This window comes from Melospiza melodia, chromosome 3 (assembly GCF_035770615.1).
Source record: "Melospiza melodia melodia isolate bMelMel2 chromosome 3, bMelMel2.pri, whole genome shotgun sequence".
Lineage (NCBI taxonomy): Eukaryota > Metazoa > Chordata > Aves > Passeriformes > Passerellidae > Melospiza > Melospiza melodia.
In genome coordinates, this window is record NC_086196.1 from 111,559,316 (window position 1) to 111,574,771 (window position 15,456).

At 43.4% G+C, this 15,456-nt stretch overlaps 1 protein-coding gene across 2 annotated transcripts; it reads right to left on the bottom strand.

The window, feature by feature from the left end:
- Positions 1–209: 209 nt before the first annotated feature.
- ENTPD6 (ectonucleoside triphosphate diphosphohydrolase 6) lies at positions 210–13,386 on the bottom strand. 2 transcript variants are annotated; one of them, XM_063152649.1, is made up of 14 exons: positions 13,347–13,386; positions 11,610–11,951; positions 10,316–10,392; positions 9,769–9,912; positions 9,281–9,356; positions 8,018–8,053; positions 6,782–6,870; positions 5,479–5,558; positions 4,480–4,544; positions 4,020–4,121; positions 3,415–3,555; positions 2,454–2,510; positions 1,778–1,890; positions 210–1,525 (listed from the first exon to the last, which is right to left on the bottom strand). In XM_063152649.1, exons 2-14 carry the CDS (start codon positions 11,866–11,868, stop codon positions 1,436–1,438), a joined length of 1,329 nt encoding a protein of 442 aa, XP_063008719.1. In that variant the 5' UTR covers positions 11,869–11,951; positions 13,347–13,386; the 3' UTR covers positions 210–1,435. The 2 variants fall into 2 exon arrangements, with proteins under 2 accessions (XP_063008719.1, XP_063008718.1); XM_063152648.1 differs by having other exon boundaries at positions 13,256–13,381.
- Positions 13,387–15,456: the final 2,070 nt, after the last annotated feature.

Genomic DNA, 15,456 nt, shown 5'->3' on the forward strand with positions numbered 1-15,456 from the left:
CGCCGCGCCTGCGCCTCCCCCGCCCGCGGCGAGGCGGGGCCGGCAACGCGGCCGGGGCGGGCCCAGGGGCACCGGGAGGGCCACGGGGGATGGGGCGGCACCGGAGCGCTCGGACGGCGGAGTGACCGGCGGAACTGATGGCGGCAGGGCAGGGAGTTCCATCCCCCCCCCGTGCGCGCTCTGGCGCTAAAAGGCTCCCCACCACAACGTTCTGATTTCAAACTGGGGGTTTATTGTCGGCACGGCGAGGTTCAAGTGTCCCCACGCAGCAGGTCACTGTGTCATGTACTGCTGCCCTGAGCCCGTGAGTCAGGGCTCTCGGGGATGCTGGGCTCTTCTGCACCCCCAAAAGACCACTTGGGCCTTCTCTATACATTCATTAAATACATCACAAATTCACAGTTAGATTACAAATAACACAGCATATCTCCTCCAGCCCCTGTGATCACTCCCTGCCTGCATACCAGGCACTGCTGGAGTGGAGCATATCAGCTACCCTGCCCTGGCTCACTGCAACCACAATACATTCATGTCGCACAGATGTGTCTGCAGGAAAACTCACCCAAAATACCATGCAAATGCATCAATCCCCAGCCCTGCAATGTCCAGTAAGCCATGCTCAGGGTTTATTTTTGTGGCTGCATCTTGTTGCTCCATCTTCCTCTGATCAGCTCTAGAACTGTCAAATCCATCATTGTCCTTGTACCCAGCTCCCAAGCCTTGCTCATTCAGCAAATCTAATGTTGCCTTCCATTATCCACCTCCCAACAGCCAGGGAATCAACATTAGCCTTTGACCCTACAGGTACACAGGCTCCAACTCATGCTTCCAAGCCTATATTCAGTTCTAGGGTCTTCCTGAGCTTTTCTCCTTTGGCAACTGGAACACAGAGCTGTGACTTCCATGCTGCATTTCAAAGCTGCTGCCTGTCAGCAGCATAACGTGTAAATGCACCATTTTTGCACACACAAGTTTACCTTCGAACACAGGAGTAGTAAAACAAAAATCATCACTGAAAACTGCTGACAAACAGGAAAAAACACCCTGAAATCAGGACAGTAAAGAGTTCCTTCTGGAGTGACCGTTCAGCAACTTCAGCACACAGCAAGGACATAGTACAGGCATATTCCAAAAAAGTTGTGTTTTTCTCATAGAGATCATAGATGTCCTGCAGAGTCCTGGTTTTCCTTCCAAAAGGATCAAGTTTTACATTAAGCTGATGGCACATGCTGTCAAATCAAGGCTTTTCCTTTACACTCTGCACAGTAAAAAAGAGCTAGCGATGGCGGGGGCTTGGCAGGGGCTGGGAGGAAGGTAGTGTAGTTCATGGTGATCTTCCAAAGGACTCTGGAAGCCAAAAGCACACCCTTCCACAGGGTCTCCCATGCTGGGCTCCCAAAAAAAGGGAATTCCAAAAGGTTACCTTCTAGGAGTGTTAGTACTGCAGTCTGTTCAGTGAGTCGATGTAATGGAAAGTGGCTCCCAATGCCCAGCTCGTTTCAACGTTGTCAATTTTCCGGGCAAGCTGGGCAAAAAAAAAAAAAAAAAAAAAAGGCAGAAAAGTTAAACCTCATTTTTTTGGGGAGAATCTGAAGCATGCAAGTGCTGATACAGTGCTGAAGATCATGACAAAGTTACCAGCATTGTGGGGAGCGTGTTGTTGCACCCACCATGTGTTGTAGCAAGAAGGTAAACCAAGAACCAAGCTCCTGGCAGGATGAGTCCTGCCTTGGCACCCTCCTGCCCACTCTCCCCAGAAATTCTCTTTGAGCTTCACCTTAAAGCCTTGGCTCTTTGGAAAGCCCAGTTCCTGCAGCAGGAAGGTGATGTATGTGAGGTCCATGCAGAGAAAAGGGTTGTTCCCAGGGCTGATTTCCATGGTCTTACAAACTGAGAAGAAAGAAAACAGTGTCTGAATGCACACTGTGGGCTCAGGTCTAACAACAGCCCCACTGTGAAAAACCTCAAATGAATCCACAAAACAGCTGTCAGTGATGGAACCTGTTATAATGGGGCTGAAATGACATACACACATTAGGATAGGCACATAAACTTTGTAAGGAAGTCAAGACATTCTGTCTCTCCCCTAACAGCAGTTTCTTGTATCCTCCAGGAAAAGAGCCTTTCTTCTATCCTCTTCAAGTCTTTGAATATCTGAGCAACCACAGGTGTGTTATCTTTCTTGAGCACCAACTTAACAAATGTTGACAAAACCAAATTAAAAAAAGCCCAACAACATAAAAGAAAAAGAAAAACTCAAAATAAAACCCACTGCAAAAGCAGAAGTTAATATAAAAATAGGTGAGATTTTCAGAAATAAGCAGAAATGTTGGTTAGATGCTATTTAGAGGGACTCAATATTTACTTAGCATCAGGCTTCTTAGTGTGTCTCACATTTGCCACCTGGAATGAATTTACACCCAATTACTAGTGTGTGTTTGTATTTTACTCACCATATTTAGCTGCAATTTCAAAGTCACTAACAGTTAAGCTTCCTCCTTTTTCTTTATCTAAAAGAAAAAAACCCCAATTTTTTACAGTCTTTGTATAAAGGCAATTGTAGACTCAAATCATAAAAGTTGTTTAGAAATTAAACCTTGAGCCACTGAAATCAATGTCAAAATTCAGAAATCAATGTCACTGAAATCAATGTCAAAATTCAGACAAAATTCAGGTTTTAAAGGTAAAAGAACCTTCAAAAATTCTCAATATAGATTCAAAAGCCTTTATGAAGAACCTTTAGCCTTGTTTCCTGCAGAAACAGAGCTTACAGACCATCTCAGCTGATCCCCATTTCTGCACTGCCCTGGACAGTGAGCACCTGTGACCAGATCTGACAGGGCATCGGTGCTCTGCAACACATTAAATCTGAAATTCTTTGTAAAAAGAGAGTAGCTGAGAAGGGAGGTGTGTTTGTCCAAACTAACTTGAGATCTCATTATCTGCTTTTTACCACTGAATATGCCAGCCTTTTGTACACAAGCACCCCACTGGAAAAGAGATGTGACTAATTCTGAATGCATGTGGAAATATCTGAAAATCTTCATTCCATCAAAAGGTCAGTGGAGCAAACACACAGCCCAGATAATTTTTACTGCTTTACTGCTCAAGAAATTTGTTTATCATCATGAAGTTTTTTCTATTTCAGATTGTAGAGCTAATTAGGTAACAACTATTTCTGAAATGCAAGCTGTTTAAAAACTATTATCAAAGGCTGTAGGTCCTATTTCACAGGCCCAGTATCTTCTCTATAGACAATAGAGAAGATACTGTCTATATTGTCTATATTATAGACAATAATATCAAGTCAATGCTGCACAGCAATGTTTACAGACTAACTTCCATGTGTGTAAGTGTTCCCACTATTTCTATAACTTGCCATTTAAAATGAAACCAACTCAGAAGCAGACATACCTATGAGACCAGCCTCTGCTGCACAGTCATAGTAGTAGGAGAAAATGTAAAAGTCCAGGTCCTTCACTTCCCCAGCTCTGTGCACTTTCTTGTAGAGCATCTTTGCCACTTTATTAGAACAAGACTCATATAGAGGCTCACCTAAAAGAAGACAAAAAAAATCATATTACAGGCTGAGAATTAAATATATATAGACTTTATTTAGCATCTGCCAGGAAACAGGCACCTTTTTGCAAAATAGCAAAATTCTTCACAGAGAACTGAAATCTGAATCTTCTTCTAGTGTGTCTAGTCTCACACCTACCATCCTCATGTTGGGACTTATGTGATAGATCAGACATGCACAACATCATTTGAGGCAGAAGGGTTTTGAAAGACCTATTCAAGGACTGCTCAACTCCATCTGCATCATGTCTGGCAGCTTTACTGACTGGACAGACACATCATGGCACAAGACAAAGGAACTGCAGGATCTCTTTGACAGCACATCAAGAGAAGCCAGACAGAGCAGTAAACAGAGTCTGGTGTCTTTGAAAGAGGATGAGTGTGTATTTACTGTGCTAACAGCAGCTAACCTAGATAGCAAGAGTGATAAATCACTATACCTGCCTTCTGTCCTTTAATTTTGTACACTATCTCAGCGTGTTGCCATTCGGATTTGAAGCCAGGTGGCAAACAAGGGCTGATCAATTCCTCCCCTTCTCCTACTGCAGAAGTAAAACAAAGCCACATTAGGAAAAAACCATAAGGAGTAAATTCAGATCCTTCACCCCCAGCCCTCCTCCACACTGTCCTGCAGCTTCAGCAAGGCCCCTCCACAGCCCAGCCATGGTTTGGATGTCCCATGCCACCCCCAAACTAGGGCTGGCAAGAATCCAGGTCTCCTGGGAGCTGTCAGTGTCACCTCCTGCATTCCTCTCCAATGCACCCAGCCATGGTGACAGGAGCCCACATGCCACTCAGGAACCTCAGCCCAGTGGGAAGGGGATTCACAGCTCCTCCCCCCACCACAAGACTACACACCCTGAGCTCAGAACCAGGATCTGAACACTGCCCATAACTTACAGGGTTTTCCCTCAACTCCTCCCAAAATGGCAAGCCTTGCTGACATCAGCCCAAGTCCCAGGTAACTGCAAAGGGAGAAAAGCCTCTGTGAGCAACAGACATCCTTCCTCTGGTACTCCACTGACAACCTGGCTGGGACATGCCAGTCTCCTCCTGGCAGCCATGGTAATTAAAGTGGCTCAAGTCAGCAGCTCATGCACATGAGTGGAACAGTGTGACAGCCTGTTCTCATATTACCTTATCCAGAAGGATAATTTATCTTTGAAAAAGCTCAGGCAATAGCTGTCAGTTGTAATCTGGCTCTTGGAGAACTGGCAATGGCACTTCTCTGCCTCTACCCCAAGTACCTCACTGGGTACTCCTGCCCTCCTCAAAGGCAGCACAGACACTTGCATATAGAACTGATTTTCTGAGCCCAACCACACCCCACAGCAAACACAGGTGGGAAGAAGCTGCTGGCCCAAAACACTGGGAGCAGAGAAGACAGTGAGGAAGAAAAACTAACAGGAGAAATAACAAAGCATTATGAACTGACTGCAACCCTCACTCTCCATCTTCCTGTGCTGCTCAGTGGTGAGAAGGTGTAAAAGTTGGAAGTGAAGCTGAGCATGGGAAGGAGGCAGAAGTGGAGGGAAAGCCTTTTTGATTTTGTTCTTATTATCTTACTGTTTAATTGGCAATAAATTAAATTAAATACTAAATAAATAAAATTAAAGTCAACTCTGTTTCACCCATGACAATAACTGGTGACCTCCCTGTCCTCATCTTGACCCATGAGCTTTTTCTCCTATTTTCTTTCCCTGTCCTGTTAATAGAATGGGAGTGATAGAGGGACTTGGTGGGCAGCCAAGGTTAATCCACCAAAATCACATGGCTCAAGTTTCTCTGCTTCTTCATGGTATTCATTTGCAAGGACCCCACTCCAGAAAAACACCTCAGTCTCCCTGGCTTCACAGAAAGCTTCCATCTGAGCACTGTGCTCTTTTTTCCACAACTAACCTGTATGAATACAGCTTGTAGGTGTGGTTAAACATCTGAAACGAAGTTGTGTGGCCAGATGGTGATGTCTGGAGAGTTGCCTGGAGGGAGAAAAAGATGTCACTGGAGGTTTCTGCCAGCCAGCAGCAAACATCAACAAGGTAATCTTCCAACACATTAGGAAAAATGTGAAACAATCCTAGCATGATTCAGAGAGAAATGATGAATTTGCAAGGATTTCAATTTGACTGCTGATGCACAAGACAGCCACAAAACCTGGAGCTAAGAGTGTCTTCACATGAGAGGGTTCAAACTGTTATATTTGTGTCCACAAAAGTGTTACTTTCATTAAAAAAGGAATCCTTACTCCAGCTCTTAACTGCTTTTGTCCAGAGGCTCAAGCAACTGCCTCTTCACATGATCCCTACTACAGGAACTGTGTGCAAACTAATAGGCAGGCCAGGCACGCATTAACTTCCTACTCCAGTGAATTCATCTGTGAACTTGCACAAGCCAGGGGAAAAGCACATCCCCGAGCTTGCCAAGGAACAGAGCAAGGACCAGTCTGTGGTCTGTAGGAATGAAAGGGCAGCCTGTTCCCCAAGTGCATCAGCTCAGCTAGAGTGTTTGTGGGGAGCAAAGCTCTGGCCACAGTGCTGCTCATATCTTTTCTCTATCTCCAGAATTTCCACATCCTGGACCCTTCACATCCCTTGCCATTCTGCTGAAACAGTGCAATGTTTTGATTATCCCAGGCTGGGACACTCCCTCTGCTTTTGTGCAGCTTTACTATGAGCACTATCTCTGCTCAGGCCAGAGCCTTAAAATACCAGACCCACAGGGCTTCACAGAACAGCTGTAAAAATGCCAGGAAGCTAAAATGGCATTCATTTGCAACTGTGGGAACTCAGGACAACCAGAAACAAGGATTGAGAAGGCACCTCACTGTGTTCTTAAACCCCAGTGTAGGCCATATGCTGGGTTTGAATTCATTAACAGCCTTGGTTTTTTTGTGCTCTTTGTTATAAGCTGTACAAACTGAAAGTCAAGGATTCAGACATTCAGAACATGGTGTCCTCCAGAGATAAAGCAGCCCTGGCAGGCTCACCACAAGCACCACTGACCCATGGAGCTGGATGAAGAGGATGGACAAAGAGTTGTGAATGCCTCTGGGACTGACTATAAAAAGGCACATATGACCAAGTCACAAGTGTGGCTTCATGTCACACTGACAAAACTCTTGCTCTGTTTCCAAGGGAAAGAAACCTGAGCAGTGAGAGATTCCTGCAGCAGCATTTCCCAACAGTGTGCATGCTCACGTTACCTTGGCACGTGGAAGGAAGGTGATCTGTGTTGATCCACCACCCAAATCCAGCATCCCTACACTTCTCCTCTGGGGGTCATCTAGCCTGCCTGAAATGTGTGACAGAACAGAGAAAGCCATGGTGGGCACTGGGAAAAACTGGCTTGGAACAAAACCAGAAGTACAGTAGTAAGGAAAGAGAACAATCTAACTCCACTCTCAGCTTTCACACAGCACTAAATTACACTGTTTTCCACTGGGCACTGATTTTGGCTTTATCAAACCTGAAAATCCTAAAGTGACAAGAGTCTCTTATTTCTTCAGTGGCTGTTCCTGCCCTAATCACAGCAGTTTTGGGTATTGCTTTCCTAAACATTTTGGATGCAAAGACCTTTTGCAAACTCTGCTCTGGTAACCACTTTGTAACACAGAGGAATGTGGTTGTCTTGGCCACCTCTCCCTGATCCCTTGGCAATATTTTGCAGATTCCTATGGCCAAAGGGATGACAGACTGAAAAGAGCTGGCCTGAGAGACTCAGCTCTCTTGGAATTCTTCCTGCTGCCAGCCAAGACCTCTGCTCTCATTTAGATCTAGTTCTTTTCAGTTAGATCCTTCTGACAAGGACAGTTTGTGCCAAGTACCTCAGTACACCTCATGATAGCTGATGTTTGAAGATCCCTGACCTTTCTGGTATTTCCTGGGAGCACAAAAAGCTCCAGAGCACATTGCCCCACAGGCTGGGTGCTGAACAGAGCACCTGGATGGCAGAGTGCTTCATGCATTGTCAGAGAGGTCTTCAGCTCAGTTTTCTCTCTACTCTTCAGCTACCCTTTTCTCACTCAGCAGTGTAAACACCCTGGCATTTCTGTGTTATAAATCTGTAAGGAAGTACCACAGCACTTTCTTTTACTCTCTGCAGCTGCCAAGCACATCTAGAATACTCACACAAAAAATTTAGCCTGAGTCACAGCAGGCTCTAAAAAGGAATAAAATGCTCTGGTACCCTAGAGGGAACTGAAAGAAAAGCTACATTAAACATCTAGGAAAAAGGATTAAACTCCTCACTCCATCAAGTAAATGGACAAAATCTTAATGACTTAAATAGGCCGAGCCAAAAACAAACTGCTGACTTATTCTCAGAGCCTTCTTTCTCCCATTCTACCCCAACGAATGAGCAAATTCCACACAGGGGCAGAAAAGAGCAGGAATTTCACAGCATTGGTTATATCTTTATACACATGCTCATGTACACGTACCTGTTAAGAAATTTATTGTGATCCAGGCTGAAATACCTAATAAGGAAAAGATTCAGAAGACACATGCTTAGATCATAATATTTAATTTTATCTAACTGCAGCAACAAGTAAGTCAAGCCATATTAGAAGGTCTCCAGAAATGGCAATGGCTGACAAACTCAAGATTAGGCTATTTGAAGAAAGAGAATGACTTTCTCTATCAGAGCTTTTGTGATATTTGGGAGAGATACCCCATGTATGAAATGCCTGGAGAACTCTGTATTTCACAGGTCAAAAACTCAGGCAGGAAGTCACAAAGGCCTCAGTCCTTAGCTAAAAGACAAAGAGATGACTGAAACTCACATTGTTCATTTTCTAGGAAAACATCTACTGTTGGCTTTTGTTTGATGTCAGTCACTCCACTTGTCTTTATGAACACTAAGAATTTTCATCTTTCAGTGTTCTAATTTTGCCTGTTTTCCTCTACGCAATTTTGTGAGCTATGCTGTTTTTGTCCTCTTCTTGTTTTATAAACTGGTCCCCATAAATGAGGTGAACCAGTGACCTTATGTTAACAAATTCAAATATTTATTCATGTGGTTAAAACTCAAGGCATGCCAGAGAGCATGGCCTACTTCAATCCTTGGCTGAATCCAGGCTATCACTACAATTACTGATTTTAAAACAAAAGAAAAAGAATATATTTCCTCCATTGAGCAGCAAAATCAGAAACTCATAAACAGCTTCAGCTATTTTAAAGCTTGGTTTCTGAGCAGATTTAAAACACATTTCAACACTCAGTTACTTAGAATTTTGACATTCTGTCCTCAACATTTTTGGATCAACATGAACTTACTTCAGCATATATTTTCTTCCCTATATAACATTTTTTTTTCAGATTGAACTTGAAAAACTAACATTATGATCATCAAGTACTTCCAGAGAGCTCTGATAAGCATTGTCAAGACCAGAGTGGGCTAACCCAATTGTTGAAGACCATTTCAACAAGCAGATATTCAGAAATGTCTCCAAAAGTGCTGACTGCACAGTGGCTTTCTGATGATCCTACAGGAACTGCTCAACACTAAGAGCTTCCAAGATCAGGACAGAGCTCAGGACTTCAAATTGGAAAACACTGCACAAGATTTCTTTGGCAGGCACTGCCTGTGGCTACATAAAAACTCTGCTTCTGTCAAACCTGCTCCTACTACAGCAGGCAGGGACTTGTCACAGTGCAGCAGGGATTTCCAGGACTGCAGAAAGAGTCTCCATAAAGTTGCTTACCTTCATCAGTTCCATTCATTATCGACACACAATTGTCCCTTACAAAGAAGGGGGAAGCCTGAAAAATCTCCTTCACCTGTAGTACAAATAGAAGTCACATTCAGAGAAATACTTTTCCAAGTTTTTTAAAACCCCAGTTTTACACTACTACTCCTCTGCTTGGGCCAGAGCCTGACTGCTGCTCACCACTGTGTTTGAAGTTCAAGAGTCCAACACTCAGCAGCCTTTATGTGCTGGCCCTGCAGTTTGGTGCAGAAACAGGGATGGATGTGATGGGTTTCCAAGCATGAAGACTGCTCAGAAATGCCATTAACAAGGGATGAACATGGGTAGGGAAGTGAATCCCACTTGCTTTGTTGGAATTGGTATCATAGATACATGGGAAAGGCAGGAGATGGACACCTTAGCTTGCAGGAATGTGCCAGGGTGCTGCATTTTTAACAGGAGCGTGTTTTCTGGAAATAAAACAGAAAGACAAGAGATAATACCTTTTCCAGCAACTTCTGAGCTTTCTCTCCTGGCAGCAACCGTAGGCCAGCTGTGGCTTTCAGGACCAGAGGAGTAAACTTCCACAGCTCCATAGGAACTTCCTTCTTTGCCACCTCCAGGAGCTCTTTTATTCCCTGGCCACTCTGGGAGCAAAGAACAATAAAAGAACTGTTAAAAACTCTTTTGAAAGATCAAAAGGGTGATCAGGGCTATGATTCATTGTAAATGTGAAACAGACAAATTAATATCAAAAGGGGTCAAGAGAAGGTGCAGGACTCACTATCTCACCAGCATAAAGCCTAGTGGATATAATGGGAATTATTGAACAACTGGTCCAAAGCAAAGTCACTTTTTCAAGCAGGGAAACAGAACTCTGCCACCAATTTTTTTTGGCTACAAAAAGCTCAAAGGGCAGTATGACAAATTCTCAGAAAGCAAAGGCTTTTGTAAAACACTATGAGCTGGGTCTAAGTCTGGCTCTTAGGAGTCCCTAAATCCCTGCAAACCAGAAGGCAAGGGAGACAGGGAAGAAGTAACTTAAATTACCTTTTCAACATCATCAGCATATGCAGACAGACCTGGTTTCAGTGCTTTAAACGTCTCATGGGTTAACCTGGGAGTCTCTGTTCAAAAGCAGCATTCCAAAATAAGTAATGGCACAAATAATTTTGCATGCACAAAAAGAAAACCATTTAAAAAATTCCATTATTATGCGCTAACAGAAGTCAATTGAAGCCTCTGTCTAGTGAACTATTATCAGCCACCTGACCTTTAAATACAGCCCTGGATGTGGAATTAGAAGCTGAGAAAACCACTTTTAAAGCCATGACTGGTTGTCAGGTGCTGCTGTCCACTATGCACATCAGCCACCAGATGGGTGCAAGCTCTCTTTGAGGCCTTGCACCTGCCATGTGCAGCTTTCCAAACTGCACCTGCAAAAAAGAGTTCTTGTTTCAGCCTACCCTGCTCTGGCTAAACTTGATTCCAGCAAAACCTAATGGAAGCTCTTCTCCTATTTTCAATGGCAGCAGAGGGATGCAGACTTCAGTACCTTGTATAAACCAGCAGTGCAGGCAACACTTACACTCCATTTGCTGTGATACATTCTGAAATTGTGTTTCAAATGAAGCAGGCAAGGAAGAAGCAAAAACTTGGAGACCCAGGGAAAGAAGGAAATCCAAGGACTGTTGTTTAACCTAAAGGGCCAATCACACCATACAGCACACTGCTAATCCTCCACACAGCCTTTAGATCACCTACTAACAGCACCCACATGTGCTCTCTGATCTTTACTGCAGAGGAAAGCTGGAGCTTTTTTGTACACTTTGTTCTCAATTCTCCAAAGCAGTTTCTGTCCTGATGCCACACACAGCAATTTTAATCAAACTATTTGCAATTTTTGTTTTCTTTTGCAGTTTAAACCCAACCCTGAAGCCAAGGATGCACTAAACCAGACACTGTAGAGAGAAGCAGCTCACTGCCAGGAACTGGAGACACCAAACAACCTAAAAAATCTGGGGAAATAAGGCAGTTTGAATTTATAATTGTCTCTTCCATCAGTGTGATGAAAAACTGCTTTTCTTCAAGACACTACTCTAAAAGTACAGCTGCTATTTACTTCATATTCTGCTATTTACTTCATATTCTGACATTACAACATTTTCTCCTTGTTGAACATTTTCATAATTTCAACCAAATACACATGCCTGAATAATTTCATACCTCCTCTCTAGAAAGACCTGAAGCCTGTATGTTCAAGTAGACCCTAGAAAACTGTCATCAAAATTCTCCTCCACAATTTATGGAAGAATTAATCTGTCATGCAATGAGCTGGACATACCTCTTGGCTGCTGAGCAAATTTAAATATATGGATGCGAGTTCCTGTGCTTCCTGCATCAAACATAATTCCATAAAAGACAGAGAGATCTGTGCTCACTGCCTGATGGGTCAGTTTATCTCCTCTGCTTTCAGCCACTCCTTCTGCGGCTCCCACAAATGGTTTGGAGCCCAAGTGCCATTTCACATATGCAACATAAACAGCTATGCATGTCAGAATGCCAAAAGCGAAGAAGCGCTTTGATATCTTCATGGCTTCCATTTAATGGGATGTTTTGTTTCTTCCCTCTATCAGGTGGTCTGTTCCTTCTCCTTCATGCAGAACAGCTGGCTCCCACATTACTCCTACATCCAACAGAAGAGAAAGGATCTGTTTTATTTTCCCAACCTGACAGAGGGATCTAAAAGTACGATGCCCACGACACTGGATGCTATTTTCCCAATGAACAGAAGGAAAGCAAGCTTCTCTTCCAGCCCCACAGCTCACTTAAGGCATGGGGCAGCACAAATCTTCTTTCCCCCCATATCTAGAGGCCAAATAAGGCACAAAACAAGGAGGGTTCAGAGAAGCTGTATACAGTGAGCAAGGTGGGAGGGGACCTCATCCAACATCCTGCTCACAGCAGGGGCGGCTGTTGGGACCCTCCATGTGAACAAGAGCATTTTGAAAAACTCTGAGGATGAATGTCCCACAGCTTCTCTGCGCAGTTATCTTTGTTAGTTCCTGGATGGTGAGCGAGGTCCCAGAAGACTGGATAAGGACAACTTAAAATTAACTTTGAATGGCAAGATGCAAGATCCAGGGAATTGAGTGCCCTCCTCCCCTATCCCCAACACCAGGAAAGAAACCACAACCCACAAAATCTACAAGGCCTCACACAGCATCATTCAGATGATTAAAAAGCAGTTCAGTGGTAATTTATGGGGAGAAAAATTACATACACTTTTCCCTTTTTTGATAGAGTAATGAAGTGAAAGGAAAACAATTGATGAAGGCGAGTTAAACAAGGTTTTTTACACATATGTAACCTCTTGATGAGAATTCGGGAAGGTGTGAAGGGGAGGAACTTAAAATCAAAGTGATTACAGAGTATTTCCAAAAACAGGTAAGACAACATTTCCTACAAATGGAGGAAAACAATCACAGGCACATATACACATAAAAAACGGATCAGCTCAAGGGAAAGGGAACTGTAGATTGTCATGATACAGAAATCAGGAAGATGGCATTGCAAGAAAATTAAAAAATTAAATTGCAAGTAAAAAAAAAATAGATTAATTGCAAGTAAATTAAAAATTTTCCTGTCTTCTACCAGCAGGCAGATGCCAATCGCTGCAGGTCGGTGCCGGGAAGGCCTCGGCCGCGGCCACAGCAGAGATAAATGTCACAAGGGGGAGGAAATCCGCAGGGACCGGGGGATCCTTCCAAGGGGACACGAAACAGGCTGGAAAAATGAGGATTCTCAGCAGCCTGGCAGCGCTAACCCCGTTTGCCCGGAGAGAACCGCGACCGTCCCTTCCCCGCCTTTGTCAGGGGACGCCACGGTTTGCTGCAAGGGAGAAGCTCCCCGCTGGCGCCCGGGAGCCGGGATACAGCCGGGAGCCCGGCCCAACCCACCCCGCAGGGTGCCCCTCGCTGACACACAGACCTCTGTCCCACTGTCCTGCCGCCTGCACTTCCTTCTTCCTCCTCCCGGCTCCCTCTTCCCTCCCTCTTCTCTCCGTCCCTCCCAAACTCACACCGCCCTCGCCGGCCCCGCCATGGCGGCCCAGCCCGCTCGGCGCAGGCGCAGGAAGGGCACGCAGCCCTGTGAGGGGGCGGCCCCACGAGCGGCGGAGCCCGTCCGTGCCCGGGGGCTCCGTGGAAATGTGCTTAAAAAACAAACAAAATAAATAAAATTAGGTGAAATGCCGCAAGGTCAGAAAGGTGTGGAGAAACAGTACCGGAAAATATGTGGGATATGTCAGGAGTGTCTCGAATTAGGTGGTAGTTTGTGACCGTGTTCACAGGGGTCTTAGGTTGAGGGAAGAGACGAGGATCTGACTCCGTGTTTCAGAAGGCTGATTTATTATTTTATGATATGTATTACATTAAAACTATACTAAAAGAATAGACGAAAGGATTTCATCAGAAGGCCAGCTAAGAATAGAATAAGAAGGAATGATAACGAAGGTTTGTGGCTCGGTTCTCTGTCCGAGCCAGCTGACTGTGATTGGCCATTAATTAGAAACAACCAACATGGGCCAATCACAGATGCACCTGTTGCATTCCACAGCAGCAGATAATCAATGTTCACATTTTGTTCCTGAGGCCTCTCAGCTTCTCAGGAGAAAAAATCCTAAAGAAAGGATTTTTCATAAAAGATGTCTGCGACAGTAGTTAACGCCACTTGGTCAAGGACACCGTGGAGCTACAAAGCTTTAAGGATGAGGTTCGTCATGGAGATGTTGATGTATCCATGGCCAGCTTGGCAAAACACTCAAGGTCCATGTATCCTGTAGCTGAAATATGTTCATTATAGTTGTGGAAAACGCTAATCACTTGTTTTTAAAATTTTAAAAGTTTAATAGTAATAAAAGCGTTATAAAAATAGCAATACAATTAGAGTAATAATAATTTGGACAATTTCAATTAGGACAATATGAGACAATAAATACAAAGAGTTACGAACATCCGAGTACCTTTTTCAGGGCAACAAAGCCCGAAAAAGGACCCACATTAACAGAGGATTAACCCTTAAAAGCAACAGCCAGTTGCATATTCATACACTTCATACATGATACATAAATTCCATTCAAATACAAGATTCTGTCTGGTCATCATCAGCTTCTTCTTCATAATCATCAATGTCTTCATAATCTTGACAGCGTCATTCTGCCCAAGCAAAGCGAGAAGAAGTTCATTTCTCCTGACAATGGAACAATAAATTCTCTTTCTCTGAAAGATTTAAGTGTCTTGTGGCTGCTATCTCAGTGCAAATCCTTTTTTTAGAAAAAAAGTATCTTACGTAGCATAGTTTCTATTTTAACATTTTGTTATAACTTAAAACTATATTTAACACACTACTTAAGAAAATGAATACAGCATTACTTTCTGACAACATATAATATTCATTTTAACATTTGCAAAAAGCCAATCATAAAATACGCATTTTTCACATAGTACTAAAAAAGCACACCTGTAGGTCAAAAAGGTGCTGGCCAGGTGAAAACCCTTCCCCTGAGCATGTTTGGAAGTTATGTGGGTCACATAATTTGTATGATAATTACTAACCAGTCCTAATAAAGGTTTAAGAGAATTTAAGAGATGGATGCTCTAAATGAGTTATCTCCCTTTAGTTTTAGTTGATGCTCTTCCACCAATAAGGAATGAATAGAAATACATGTAAGTGAAAAAAATGAATTTACCAATAAGTGAAACAGCAACAGGCAAAAATAATTAAAAAAACTAAAACAAACCAGTAAATAACCAGAATTGCTAAATCTTACTAACCCCTCATGAACAAAGATTTTAAAAGGACCTGTGACACTTCCCACCTTGATTCTCTTCTCTGGTTGCAGAGTCTTAGAGGTAATAACAATTTTGGGGGCACAGAAAGATATGGAATACAGTAACATTTTGGGTTGCCCTCAACATGTACTTGGGGAGGTTACTAGTACTAAATATCTGTGTATAAAATATGGCCTGGTATCCATTTCTCTGGGTCTGCATTGAAGGCACTTGAGACAGTAGTTCATGTTCAGACTCAGGTGTTTATTATTTCTTATCAGTAAAACCCACCTAGGAGCAAGTTTCCTGAAACCTAGAGCAGGACTTGAGTCCCTTCTGTTTAGAAACACTCACTCATCT